The sequence below is a fragment of the Micromys minutus genome (genome assembly GCF_963924665.1).
Source record: "Micromys minutus genome assembly, chromosome: 17".
In the NCBI taxonomy this organism is placed as follows: domain Eukaryota; kingdom Metazoa; phylum Chordata; class Mammalia; order Rodentia; family Muridae; genus Micromys; species Micromys minutus.
In genome coordinates, this window is record NC_137952.1 from 12,438,907 (window position 1) to 12,453,763 (window position 14,857).

The 14,857-nt window shown below is 46.3% G+C and overlaps 1 protein-coding gene across 1 annotated transcript in view; it reads left to right on the forward strand.

The window, feature by feature from the left end:
• Positions 1-14,857, forward strand: part of ABTB2 (ankyrin repeat and BTB domain containing 2) — a 147,113-nt gene that overhangs the window by 96,332 nt on the left and 35,924 nt on the right. The window contains exon 2 of the mRNA XM_080930967.1: positions 12,229-12,375. Coding sequence (XP_080787093.1) covers positions 12,229-12,375 — 147 coding nt within the window. The remainder of the gene's footprint in view (positions 1-12,228; positions 12,376-14,857) is intronic.

A 14,857-nucleotide genomic window follows, 5' to 3' on the forward strand; every position in this document is an offset into this window, starting at 1 on the left:
ACCAAGGAGAGTACTTGTTGTGATAATTCCTCCCTGGTAAATGTAAACAATTATAAACAGTATCCACCCCTCTCAGGCCCCGACAACAAACTGGAAGTACAACTCCCCAGTAGCTTACCCTGGGGAGCTCTGAGTGTCTTAGGCTTCCTTGTGGAGTATGGGTGCTAGAAGAAGCATAGGTGTGTGGCTACTTTTCTATTGCTGTGATTAAAACACCATGACCAAGACAACTTACAGAAGGAAGGTTTGATTTAGGATTATGGTTCCAGAGAGAGAAGGGTCAGTCATGGCAGGGTGGCTGGAGCAAGAACTGAGAGCTCACACCTTCAACCACAAACAGGAGTGAACCAGGAATGCCCCAAGGTTGCCCCAAGGTTTTAAACTCTCCGAGCCAGTCCCCAGTGATACTTCCTTCTGTAAGGCCACACCTCTTAAATCTACTCAGACAGTACTACCAACTGAGGAATAGTTGTTTACATATGGGGATCGTATAGTTCAAACCACCACAGTGAGTGACTCCAAGGCAGCAGCTGCTCTGGAAAGTCTTCAGCCAGCATAGACGATGGCTCCCCATGGCTGTGTAGATGGAGCTGTCTTCTCCCGACTTTATACTCTACCCCTCCCGAAGACTTGAGGTCACATGGTTAGAAGTTGGATCCTCAGCTAAGGGGCCGGCGATCCCCTCCCCCTTCCCGTGAGGAAATTATCAACAGCCCATAGGCCCAAGCCATGATCAGTCCTGATTGCCACTTGCAGGCAGGTACAGAAGACCTGATAGGGATGGCATCTATTTACTTAGAGGACCACACTCTATAAGACATGTAGGTTGCTTCATTCAAAGACAGGGAAGTCACGACAAGCTGAGGGAAGGGTTTGGAGGCTGCCTTTGCTTTGGTGAGTTGCCAGCCTGGTCCCAGCCAGGAGGCGCTGATTCACTGTTTCCATTCACTCTCCAGTGTTGGTGGGCAGATCATAGGCAGCCTCCCAAGCTCACTCTCCGCTCATCCATGTGCATTTATGGCCCCACAGGGAGCAGCTTTTTAATGAGCCTAATGTGAGGCTGCAAATAGGAGCTTGTAAAACTGACAGCAAGGGGCTTCAGGCCAAAGCCCAAAGTTGCAGCAGAAGTACACAAAAATCAGTCACACTCTGTAGTCAGACCAGAACTCCTTTGTGCCAGGACAGCAGGACAGAGGCACTGTCCAGGGAAGGCTTGCCCATCCAAGGGGCCTGCCTCCAGGCTCCCTTTTCCCCACAGTGAGATTTCCCAAGCAGGTTGTGTGTGTCTTAGCTTTCCTGGAAGGACAGGACACCCCAGGCCTGTGTGCACGACCAGGCTAGAAGCCAGAAAGTTGAAAGCACCTGGGGCTTCTCTCAGAACTGAGGTCTACATCCAGCCATCATGGTCCCACAGGTGAAATACAAAAGTATAAGAGTTCTTGAAAATAACAGGAAAAAACAAAATGACCTTGAGTCTTGGGTGGGCAAGTTTTCAGATGTGACACCAAACCCACAATCCTTGTGAAAGAAAAGTCACCTGGATGCATTAAAACCCAAACCTTCTGGGGACTAGATTTAGTCAATGAAGTGCTCGTCATCCAAGCATGAGCACCTGAGTTGTCGCTATAGCCCACAAGCAAAACTCTGGCATGGGAGCAGAGATGGAAGGATCCTTGCAGCCACTGGCCTGCAGCATAGCCCTATCAGTGAGCTCCTGGTTCACTGGGAGACTCTGCCCCCCTCCACCCCCTCCCAAAAAAAACCAGGGAGACACTTGATGTTAACCTCTGGTCTACACATGTGCACAGAAACACGCACACATGCACGTATATGCATATATACCACACACACTTTCTTTTAAATTTCTGCCAGGTATGGTGGCATACATCTATAATCCTAAATTGAGAAGTAGAGGTAGGGGGATCAGGAATTTCAGGGCAGCCTTGGCTACATAGTGTGTTTGGAGTCAGCCTGAGCTTACCTGTCTCAAAATAACAAAGGTTGCTCTGTGAGTTACACTTTCAAGAGAATGAAAAAACCACAAACAGGGAGAAGGTATTTGCAAATGACATATCAGATAAAAGATTGTTATCCAAAATATAGATAAATATTTATCATCATCATCATAATAATAAAACCGAGAACCCAATTTTTAAATGATCCAGGACTTGGGGCTGTGGCTCAGTGGTAAGACGTCGCATGGCTCGCGTGCTGGGTGCAATCTGCAGAACCCCAAAACTTTCATCTAAAACACACGAAAGGCTTTATCAAATGGTCGACCCAAGAGGACCCATGGTGGCAAATAAGCGCATGCCCAGATGCTGCACATTACTATGGAGAAGCGAAGCCTGCCACGGTGGCTGGAATCCAGAGTCCTGGCACCCCCACAGGTTGGCGAGGAACCCTCATGCGCTGGTGGTGGGAGTGCACAGTGGCTCAGTGAGAATTCCCTGCAAATCTAAATATCCGCTCAGCAGACGGTTCTGTGATTACACTCCTTGGTATTTCCCCAAAGAAACTGAAAACTTCTACCCACACAGAAATCTGCTCACGGATGTTTGGAGACACTTTCTCCACAGTTGCTCAAACAAGAGAGCGGCAGAGTGAGTGAGTAAGCAAACCATGGTCCATCTAGTCAGATGAGATGCTAGTTATGGCTAAGAATCCATGAAATACATGGAGGAAACCCAAATGAGCCAGATGTGGTTTTACACACTGATAATCCCAATGCCTGAGAGGAAGAAGAAAGGAGACGGGTAGAACGTTCTGGACCAGCCTGGGATTCCTAGTTAGAGCCTGTCTCAAAAAAGGAGAAAAACAAATAAAACCAAAACCAAACGAGGGCTCAGCAGTGTAAGCATCTGCCATGCGGGTCAGCGTTCAGATCCTCAGAATCCATAGAAATGGCAGGTAAAAGCGGCACCACATGTAATTTCAGCCTTGGAAGGCAAAGATAAGGGATCCCACAACCTGGTCTGCAAGATCTGATTCCTCCTCCAAGCAGCTGAGGTGTTTCCACCTCTGGGAAGTCTTCCTTAGCCACCGCACTGAGTATCGTTTCCCTTCGGGTACAGTGCTGACTCAGCAAATATACCGTCCACACCTCCTTCATTAGGCTGCGTGCTCCTGAGGGCAAATGACCTGCCTTCTCCTTTATGTCTGTTCCTAGAATACAGCTGCTTCCGACAGGCAGATGATCACCAATCATTCTGAGTACAAGAATGAATGGAGAATAAATGACCCATTTTGTACAATTGTTAGACATAGACCAAGGTTATTTATGAATAAGAACTGCCAATGGTTTGAAAGATCAGAGTAGTGTGGCTTCGGGCCCTTTCTCTGATGGCGTTAATCTCATGACCTTTGAAATTATTGAAGGCAGTCATGAATATTCCTGCGTGTGCTTAGCTCTTTCTGTCCCCAGTCAAACTTAGCTATTGTTAGGCTCCAGATACTGATGAACAGATTGAAGACCAGAAAGGTAAAGCAGCTACTTCAGAGTTACACAGCTAGTAAGTGGCCAGGCTGGGCTCAGAACCCTCATTTCTGTGACGCACACATCTAAATTACCTAAGGAGATGAGTGATCAGATTCCTTTGGAAGTGGAAGGAAAGCCGACAGCAGTGGGTATGTTTCCTAAGCAGGTCTCTAGTGTACAGCATTTCTGACTAACACATTCATGTTCTATTAATAACTGCCTTGGCCGTCTGCCCCAGACCTTGTGATAATTGGCCCTTTTCTCTCCCCAAGAAATGAATGACTTGTGCTTGTCCTAGGTGCCCAGACACCTTACATCCTTCTCTTTCTGTACCAGCTGACACTGGGAGGCCCCACTCACCCCCTTCTTGGGGTTGGCGGCACCACTCCCCACTCAAACAGAGGTGCAGCTCAGGGTGACGTCCTGTGAGCGGATGGAAAGTCCTGCCTACCTGTAGACAGTGTGGGGCTGTGACCAGGGTTCTTTTCCTCAGCTGCAAGCCCGGCTGAGTGCTGTGAGGATTTGTCCAGACCTTGCGTTCAGATCCCAGTGCACTGCAGCTTCACAGGACTCAGAGGAGGTCCAGTTACTGTGCGGCTGTCAGTGACTCCCCGTCTCATAGACACAGCAGGCCAGGTGAAGGGCCTTGCAGGCAGAGGCGGAGAATGACCCATACGGGTGAGTCTCGCTTCCATAGCAGTGACAGAGCTAACTCCCCTTGACCCTCTTCCAAGGAGGAAAGGCACACGCTTCCTCTTGATTGCCTTTGCCCTCTGCAAACCTGCAAGGGTTGTGTTAATAATGGTTTTCTCTAAAAACACCTTGAACAATGGGAAGAAAAAAAACTCTAAAATCTACTATCCAGAAAGAACTATCTTTAATGTTAGGTGACTTCCATTCCATGCTCTATACACTAACTGTGAAAGAGTAGAGGGGGTTTTATTGCTGTTCTTGCTACTTTCTGTTTTTCCTGAGAAAGAATCATCTTTGCCTTCAAGACGAATTTGGCACAGAGGGAAATGTGCCCCCAGATCATTTTGTTCATGTAAATTTATCATCAGTACACATATCAAGTAGTCCTATTTGAAGAAGCTAAGAAAAAGTCTTCCAGAATTGCTGGGAGAAATTAGAAAGGTAGAAGAACTGTTGAAATCTGTGTTCTCAAAGACCATGAAAACACAGGGGGGTTTCTCAGCCACTGGAGGATGGTGCCTTCATGAGATACAGGCACAGCCTGGACTGTGAAATACTATTTCCCCAGTGTCTGGCACGTCAAAAATGTAATAGGACCTGGAGACATGGCTCCATGGTTAAGAGTGCTTACAGAGGACCTGGGTTCGGTCCTTGGCACCTGTGTCAGGCGGCTCATACTAACGCCAGCTCCTGGGCATCAGGGCCATCTTCTGGCCTCCAGGGATACTCACACCCACTTGCACAAACCCACACATTCATATGATTAAAAATAATTAAAAAATAATAGCGACATAAACATTTGTTCTGAATATTAATTATTATTTAAGAATGTCTTTTAACAAACTTGATCAGATTTTATTGCTATAAAATCCTAAAGAATCTACTTTGAATTTTTTGTTACAGATGATATACACAGATATCCTATTCTACAGTTCAGACATATTTCATTTTCATCCTTCTTATACAAAAATCATTTATCAGTGTGAGAATAATATATGATACACTCTTTATTCATGTTCTAATATATTTCTAATACTTTAATAGTTGTGTGGTTGTTCAATATCTGTTAGACAGTATTTCAAGCACTTGGCTCACAACCTTAGGTGTTTTTGTTTTGTTTTTCAAAGTATGTCACCTGATATCCCTGGAACTCACTATGTAGATCTCAAAGTCACAGAGATCCTTCCCCATTTGTGCCTTTTTGTTTGCTTATTTCGGGTTTTGGGACAATAAGTTGCCCACACTGGCCTGGAACTCATTATGCAGCAGAGGCTAACCTAAAACCCACACCCTGCCTCTGCCTCCAAAGACACAGAGATGACAGGTGTGTGCACCGCACCCTGCTTCCTGTGCTTTCAGTGTGTTGTTTATAAAAGTAGCCCACAGGAATTAGTATGCGTTCCCTCCGTGGGGCAAGGACAGAGTGCGGTAGAGCACTGTGGTCATGGGTTGGTGTTCCTTTCTTTAAGAGGTCATTCCAAGCCTTCTGCTTCCTGGGTCACTCAAGTTCTTCCTGTGTTATTACCACATCAATCCTTTGGAGTGAGGCCACTTAGAATCTCTTAAAATATATTCAAAGTAACGCAGAGCCTTTTTCCATAGGAAGCTCAGTAATTCACAGTAGGTTTTTGTTTGTTTGTTTGTTTTGCCCAAGCTGCCTTTGTTGTGACTCTTGCTGGCTTTTCCATAGTTTACCTGTAGGCTTAATTTTTTGAATTGATATACAGGCTTAAGCAGCTTTCTCTTAATCACTTGCAAAGAAGCTAGCATCAGTAAAGAGACTGTATTTGAACTGAGCTTGTGTTTCAGACAACTTGAGCAACATCCCATGGTCTCCACTGGCTGGCTTTCTCATGAGCAGCCAGTATGTTGTCTGTGATCGAATGATATCTGCTCAACTGGAAGGAACTGTCAGAATGCTCCAGAGGACTCTCAAAGTCACGGGCACTATTATTTTGTAGGGCAGTCTAGTGTTTTGTTGGCCCCTTCCCCCTCTCCAGATCCTTGCCCTGTCTAGGCTTTGCTGAGGGACTAAGGGAGAGGAAGCCAGCCACATCACCGGTTCCTGACAGAACAGGCTGTCGGGGCTTTCAGCCCCTAGCCAGGTGAGCCTGGCATTTGACCCTTTGTCTCAGGAGAAAGTGGGTGGCTAACAATTCGAGTGTCACTTGGATACTTGTAACCATGTGCTTTTATTTTATTGCCTAGTTCTGAGTTTCTGGTTCACCCACAAAACCTGACAGGAAGACCATCTTCTGGTATTGACCAGACAGTGATGATTATTTGATTTTAATTTCTGCCCTTAAAAGAGGGAGTGGGAGGGTGAGACAGTTTGGTGGGTAAAGCTCTTGCCTACAAGCCTGAGGACCTGTGCAGCCCTGGATTCCATCCCTGAGACGTCCATTGTGGAAGGGGAGAACCCACAGTTTTCCTCTGACCTCCCTGTGCATGTGTGGAGAGAAAAGCCCAGTCCCATTGCTCCCCCATGCACATATATTCACATACTCACACAAGATAAATAAATGTAATAAAAATAGATTCTTAAAAAGAAGCATGAGCTATGCCTGGTGGCAGGGGCCCATAACCCCAGCTTCTTTGGAGACTGAGGAGAAATCACAAGTTCAAGGCCAGTCTAGATAAGTCAGTGAGACTGTCTCAAAAAGTGAGAGGAGTTCAGTGGTAGGTCACTTGCCTATTGTTTAGGCGGCTCAGTCTCCAGTACTGAGGGGGAGAGACGGGGAAAGATGGGGAGATTGCCCTTTTGATGGGAAGGCAGGCATGTGACCCCAGGTAAATAAGGAGAGCTCTGTGCACCCACCCTTGGAGTCTGATCCTTAGTCCTCTCTGAGAGACAGCATGGTTGCTGCTTAGCTGGCATTCCACCTTGCCATTTGCTAACAAGGCTTTAGCCAAGTGGCCCAGCCCATGTTGACCTGTGTCCCACTGGAGAATGAGACACTACAGTTGTAGCTTACCGGTGGATCTTTGTAGGGGCTCAAAAGTTTGTTTGGTCATAGAGTATAGAATATGTACAAGTCTGCTTCCATTTGGTGTTCACTGGTGGTCAGCATTTGGTTCTGTTTAGACACCCTGCTCCGTGTGCATGCACACATAAAGACTTCTCTGTCCCTGTCTCAGAATGTTGTCCTCATTTGAGACTGACCCAGGCATTAGCTGTGCATTTGATTTTTCTTGGTGAGTCATCTGCATTATATGATGACTGACAGTTTTTCAGGCATATTCAAGCCACTTCAACTCTGTCTTCTTACCTTTTTTCTCTTCCCTTTGCTTCATGAGGCACCCATACCCTCGCCTCATAGCTTAGACTGTCAGGGTAAATAGCATTCAGTTAGGCTTTCAGATCCACTGCCTTGTGCCTTATCCTAGGATGACTAATACACAACAACCGGGTGTTAAATTTCTATATATACAATTTCATGTCAAGCTAAACCTGGTGGTATAAGCTTGTAATCCCAGCACTTGGGACATAGAGGCAGGAGTCCAAGGTCATTCTCAACTGCATGGGGAGTTTGCACCCAGTTTAGAATATGTGAGACCTTGTCTCAAACAAAACAAAACAAAAAACAAAAACCCACCCACATCATCTCCTTACCTACCCTTCCACAGCAAAATCCAAATCAGAGAGTAGAAACACTTTTTCAAGGGGTATAGGATCCTGCAAGCCTTTTGGAAACCATTTTTGGGGAGGTATAAATTGTGATTTCAGAAGCTTGTAGATTGAGCTCTACCCAAGCCCCCGGCTCCTCATGTGTCCTCACAAGAACAGTAAAGAAAGTAACCCTATGTGTCCTGATCTTCATTTTGAGGATGTGGGGTAGGTGGAGAGAGTCCTAAGCAGGAAAAGGGTGCGGCAGTCACAGACCTGCAAGGAGTCTTACCCCACAGCAGTCACTTGCAAGTCTAGGGAGGATTGCTGTGATGGGTTGTTGAGTTTGGAGAGAAGTTATGCTGCAGCCTTGCTGGCTTTGGGATGAACTGTCTGAAAAAATCTAAACTGTAATCAGTCCCATACAGAAAAGACATTTTTATATTTAATAGTCAGAGTGGTAGGTTGGAGGGATAGTTACACAGAGACACACATAGACTCACTTATACTCATATGCATGTGTTTGTGAGTACACACACACACACACACACACACACACACACACACACAAACACACACTGTTAGGACTGTGAGTGAAGTGAACACAGAGAAATCATCAGTCACCTGCTCTATTTATTTGCACTGCTGGCCATTTAGAAGTTAAGTACCAGAACGGTAAATGGGGGGAGTCTTGAGGGGCTCCCTCAAGTGCTCGAGGACTTGAGATGCCTTCATATTAGTCCTGTATTTCAGAGAAGCAGATGAAATCATCTTCTCCTTTGAACTGAAATTCTGGTTCGTCAACACGGTGTGCTGCCGTCCTGCTCCTGGAATGGCATGTGCCCGAGAGAGACTGCGCCTCTCAAGCAGAAACCAGGCTTAATTCCTGGGTGGCACCTACCTGTGAGAAGGCGGGTTCCCAGGCTTCAGGGTGGAGTTTCCCACCCAACTCACCAACACCCTCTCTGGACGCTAGTGAAGACTCACTGGGAAGAAAACCACTCCTTCCCATGGTCTAGATTCAGCTGAGAGAACAGCACGGCAAAGTAGTAGCTCAGAGAAGTGACACTGTGTGCTGGGCTCCCCATGCTGACATGACAGGGACATGCTGGGAGTTCTGCCACTTTACTAGCAGCAAATTGCTTCCCACCTCATGTTTCAGAGAAGGGAAGAAAGATGCTGTCTAGTTTGACATGGACAGAGGCAGTTGGGTTTCTTCATAAAGGTAACTAGGAAGTGTGAAAAAGTCACAGACAGAGAACAGGGAGGCCAGGGTGAGGATCCAGGTCTGTGACCAGTTTTTGAAATACCGAGGTGGTAAAAGCAGTATGGACTGGTGGCTGGTTGGTGGAATGGGCAGAGGAGAGAATGGAGAAGGATGACTCAGAAATCTACACACACATGCATACACACACACATGCTGTACACACACATACATACACACACATATACATACACACACACGTGCTGTACACACACATACATACACACATGCTGTACACACACATACATACACACATATACATACACACATATGCTGTATACACACATACATACACACATGCTGTACACACACATACATACACACACATATACATACACACACATGCTGTACACACACATACATACACACACATGCTGTACACACACACATACACACATACACACACAGACACACACATGCTGTACACACACATACATACACACACATGCTGTACACACACATACATACACACATGCTGTACACACACATACATACACACATGCTGTACATACACATGCTGTACACACACATACATACACACACATACATACACACACATACATATACACATACACACACACACTCTCTCTCACACACACACACACTCTCACACATACACACACACTCACACATACACACACACACACACACACACAAACTCACAAGATAAATCAGGAACTAGAGAGAGTCCCACGAGTGAGAAAGCTTGCTGTGTGGGCCTGTGGACCTATGTTTGAAACCTCAGAATCCATATTAAACCTGCTGTGGCTGCAAATGTGCCTGGAACCCAAGAGGGCCACTGGGATTTTCTGTTTAACTCCAGATTAGGTGAGAGACCCTGTCTCAAGGGGAAAAGGTAGAAAGTGATAACACAAGACCCAGGATGGCCTTCTCTGACCTCCAAGTATGTAAGAGCACTCAAACCTATGCATACATGTGTACATGTACCACACATGCATATGCCCTGTACATGCATTCTACATAAACATTTCAAAATGGGCTAGAGAGATGGCTCAGCTGTTGGCGACACTGTCTGATCTTCTAGAGGACCCAGGTTCAATTCCCAATACCCACACGGTAGCTCACAATTGTCTATAACTCCAAGACCCGATACCCTCACACAGACACACACAGACATACACATAGGCAAAGCACCAATGCACATAAATATAAAAGTAAATGATAAAAACATTTTAAGTCAGCTTTAATCTGACTGTATTATTTTCCTTGCATATATATTTTTTTTTTTTAAAGATAGGGAACAGTTTCTTAAAAGCAAAAGATACTCATGTCAAAGCTGTCTGTGACTCTGATTATTAATATCAGGCTCATAATTATTTTTGCCACAGTATTAAGTGAAAGCCCCTTTGAATGGCAGACAACTAACAAAATAGGAAGTTATTAACAGTGCTGCCTGCTCCTGTTACCAGATCCAGTAACATAATATTTCTCACTGGGAATCCTTTGACAAGTCAGCTGAATTTCCTGTGCCCTTGCCTAAGTGCTGCAAATGTGAGCCACATGTCCCAGTGTTGTCTCTGTCGATGGGAAGGGAGAAAGGAGGAGATGCTGGATTGCACCAGGGCTGCACAGGAGCCTCACCCCCACCCCGGCTGTAGGGACTGTGGCTCTTCTTTTGTTTAACTCATTTTAATGCTTAAAGCTAGTTCTTCCTAATGTGTTTGGTTACTTGGCTGTTAGAATTTCTGCTTTACAGAGTGACCCAGCCACATGCTCTTTCTCCTCCCACGGAAATAAATATTTGAGGAAGTGCTTTGGAGCCAATACTAGCTATGATAGGAATGAAGGGAGGTATAGAGGGGATAGCCTCAGCTACTCTGTCACCAAGACAGAACCATCACTGCACCTGCAAGATGATCCAGAGAGATATAGCCAGGAAGAGCCCCAGGTCAGGGGAAGACTGCCTGCGTGCCTTTGCCCCACAAGAGAGAAATGCCCCAGGCTCAGGGGGGAGCATGCATGAGTGAAAGGACCTTGAGTTATGCAGCTGTGTGTGTGTGAGCACACACACACACACACACATACACACACACACACACACACACACACACACACACACACGAGCCATGGAACAGGCGGAATGAGTTTTGGCGGTGAGGGTCAAGGGCACACAGTCTAAGACCTCACTCCTACTGTGTACCTGAGAATGTTATTCATGTTCTTCCTCCATTGGCTCTAGTTAACAGAAAGCCCAAGTAATCTGCCCAAGATCATGTAGCTGATCACGTGTCAGCACCGTGTTTATGAACCCCAGAGGACTGTCCTGAAATCCCCTGCTGCTGAATATCCTTCTCACATCTCCGCACGCCAAAGAGGAGACGCTTTGCCACAGTCTAAGAACCCTCCCAGTTTCTCAAGAAATTTTAGATCTTTCCCTGAAAATGATTGGCAAGATTTCTGACTATTTTTCCCCAAGCAACACATAAGCAAACACTAGGCAGAAGCTTGAACAGCCTATCAAGGAAGTAGTGGCTCCCAGAATGTGGAGATTCCTGCCGGAGGCTCAGACAGCAGTGAGCATTTTCCTGTCGCCAGTTCTGTTTTTCTGGTGTATGCTAACAGACTACACCGTGAGCTGGAGAGATTACCAACTGGCGTCCCCTGGGATGGATTCTGAAGCTCCCTTCTCTGCTGTTGAAGTGCTAATGAGAAACACTAATTGCACTTGGCCAGGGGCTGGGACAGTCCCCTTCATGAAGTAGAGAGGGCAGTATCCCTTTCCAGTGAAGGCTCCTGGCCTTCTGGGATGAGTGGGGACGTAGGGGGACTCTGCAGAAGGCTGGCCTTTGAAGGAGCAGGATTATGATCATCAAAGCTGAGCAAGCATCCGTGCTATAGAGACAAAGCCAGGTCTCCCTGTCACTGGAGCCCTGAAAGGAGCACTGTGGCCTAACTAAGCATGCTGAAGGGCCCTGGAGCCTATAGGCCAGTTTCTTGGCAAATCCAGTTTCTGTCTACCAATAGAACTGGTCCACTTCTCCCTCATTGTGAGCACTGAGGCACTAAGCAGAGCAAGGACCCACATTCCCAAGGCTCAGTCGGGCTTGTCCTGTGAGTCTGTTTGTCAGGACAGGGGGAGGGGGCCAAGCTCTGAACACTGTAGCTGTCATAGGGCCTGCAGAGTTGTTTCTCCCAGTGTGACTTCTCCATCTTGTTCCCCAACAGGTGTCCTCTCCCTCCCTGCCTACTTCAGTCCCTACAATGGCGGGTCCCTGGGCCATGATGAGCGGGCTGACGCCTACGCTCAGCTGGAGCTTCGGACGCTGGAGCAGTCACTCCTGGCCACGTGTGTGGGCAGCATCTCCGAGCTGAGTAAGTATGGGGTATGGGGGAGAAAGAGAAACAGCTCTCTGACCGGGCTCTGGCAGTTAGGCAGGCTTCCCAAGCCCACATGAAAATGAACTCCCATCTCTTTAACTCTAGTTCTTGTCCATGGCTTCTCTTCAAAGCACTAGCCACCGCTTGAAACTTACATGTTTACTCGTAAATAATTTAGTTTTCCATTCCGACTAGAAAGTGTTAGTCACAAAGACAGAGGCTTGCTCCCATTTTCCTGCAGCTTTCCCCAGCACACGGAACTTTCACCAACACGAATATCAACTCCTGGTGTTCAGTATTTGTATGAGAACATGAATGTAAACCTGTGTATGCAGGTTGGAAGGGGTGAGTTCTATCCCGCCCAGTTTGGTTCCTGAAACTCTCCTGGGTTTAGTCTCTATTTTGGCCTGGCGCTCCTCAGGACACTGAGGAAAGACATTTCCAGTGCATCTTCTGAGAGACAACAGAACAGGCTATGTCACAGACCATGTTATCTGGTTCCTCCCTCTGAAACCAAAAGTTTTGCTCACCTACTCTGCAGAGGAGGGGACAGAGGTGGAGGCAGATATTTGAATTTTTGCTTCAGAGACTAAAGACTTTAATGAGGCTAGTGATACTTGGCACTGGGCACCATGGACCTAGAATTCACCCTAGGCTTTCAATTGCATTAACTCTCTGTGCCTAGCCAGGGCCAGCCTGCCTGGTAGGTTAGGAAACTGCATTCTTCTAACAGGTCTAGCTGCATGGGGACCTCTGATCCTTGGGCTTGCTCTGCCCTTCCATACCCAGGAAAATTTAAAGAGAAAGAACCAGCAAAACAAGCACCTCTCTTTGAGGGTGGCTAGATGTTGGAGGGCTTATTTTTAAGACAGTGCTACGTTCCAGACTCTCACCCACTGTGTTTATTTGATGGCTCATAACAAGGGTTGAAACAACCCTGTAGCACCTCTAATCAAGTCTTTAATGGTTAGTAAGGGGTGAGGGTTTGTGTTCCCATGCCTGGTGGGTGGCTCTGGGCATCTGTCCAAGATGTGCTAGCATCTCCTTGAGCTCGGGATCAGTTAATTCTCCATACAGGGATGATCCAAAAGCACCAAGCATCTCCCTGTTCAACAGCCCAGCCCAACCAGCTCAAGGCTTCATGAAAAAGCCGTGCCAAGGGACCATGAAGTCCCTGAGCTCAATTACAGATTGAAATGTTGCAAAATAGATTTTAAATGGGTGTCTAGAAAAATGAGATAGCATACGTAAAACGAAAGCCAAATCCTTAAAAATTATTCTTAAATAAATACGGTCAAATGGCTATGGATGTAATTTTGGGTTTTTTTCTTTTTCTGAGACAAGGTCTCAGGTATCCCAGGCTGTCTTCAAACTTGCTAGCATAGCTGAAAATTACCTTGGCCTTCTGATGCTGCTACCCTTCCCCGTCTCTTCTAGGTGTCGGGATCATGGGCATGCACTCTCATGCCCCAGGTTTAGTCCACGTTGAAGACCAAACCCCGGGTTTCACACATGCTAGGCAGGCACTTAACCAAATGAGCTACATCCCCAACCCCTAGGGGTATCTTTTTAAAAATTCACTCTTCATTTCTAGAATTAAGCTGTGAACTATTAACAGGTTCGTGGCTAGTACCAGTGTGTGGTCTATCCCAGTTCACAGAGCATGGTAGGGGAGGTGGGGCCCCAGGTCTAAGCCTAACTAACTTTCATGCCAGTTTGCAGCTGTGACCCATTCTTAAACTCCTGGTAGCTTATTTCCTCTTTTTCTATAATGGAAATAAATACCTACTTTCAAGGTAGGTCTAAAGATTAGATAAGATTTTTGCCCATGGGTTTGTTTGTTGTGTTTAGGTTTTTTTTTCCTGTCTATTATAAAGCTTAAAAAAACTAGAAAATGACAGAAATTAAAAATTACCCCAGGAAAGAATTCAAGGCAAGCTGTGGCTTTGGCCATAGGTGGGTTGTGGAGCTGCCTAAGATTTTACACAAGTTCTGTCTGAGTTGTCTCCAGGCATCTGTCCCTTGGTCTTAGAGAAAAGCTGCCCTTAGCGAGGAGGGTTTAGATGAGGAAGCCAGGTACTTCTTCTCTGCGACCTTCATGGTTTCTCTGAACCTCTGAGCCCCGTGTCCTGTTTCTGTTAAAAGAAAACTTCCAGAAGCAGCTTTTTTCTCTTGCTGCCTTGAGTCTCTTGCCTGCATTCTGGCTAGAAATGAGCTGCCAAAGGGAGCTCCACCAATAACAATAAAACAATAAAAATAATTAATGCTAATGACATTTACCTCGTCCAGCTTTTGGAATGGTATCTCAACACAGCATCTCTTTGATGCTATCTCAGACTCTTTGATTTCTCTTTCTTGTAGCCCTGTGTTTCACCAATGTTACGACATTTAGACCTAGAGAAAGGGGAGCCAGGTTTCAGCTTTCTGCCACCAACGCAGCTGGTACTGGCTGCTGGAGACACAGCCTCCTGCTGCT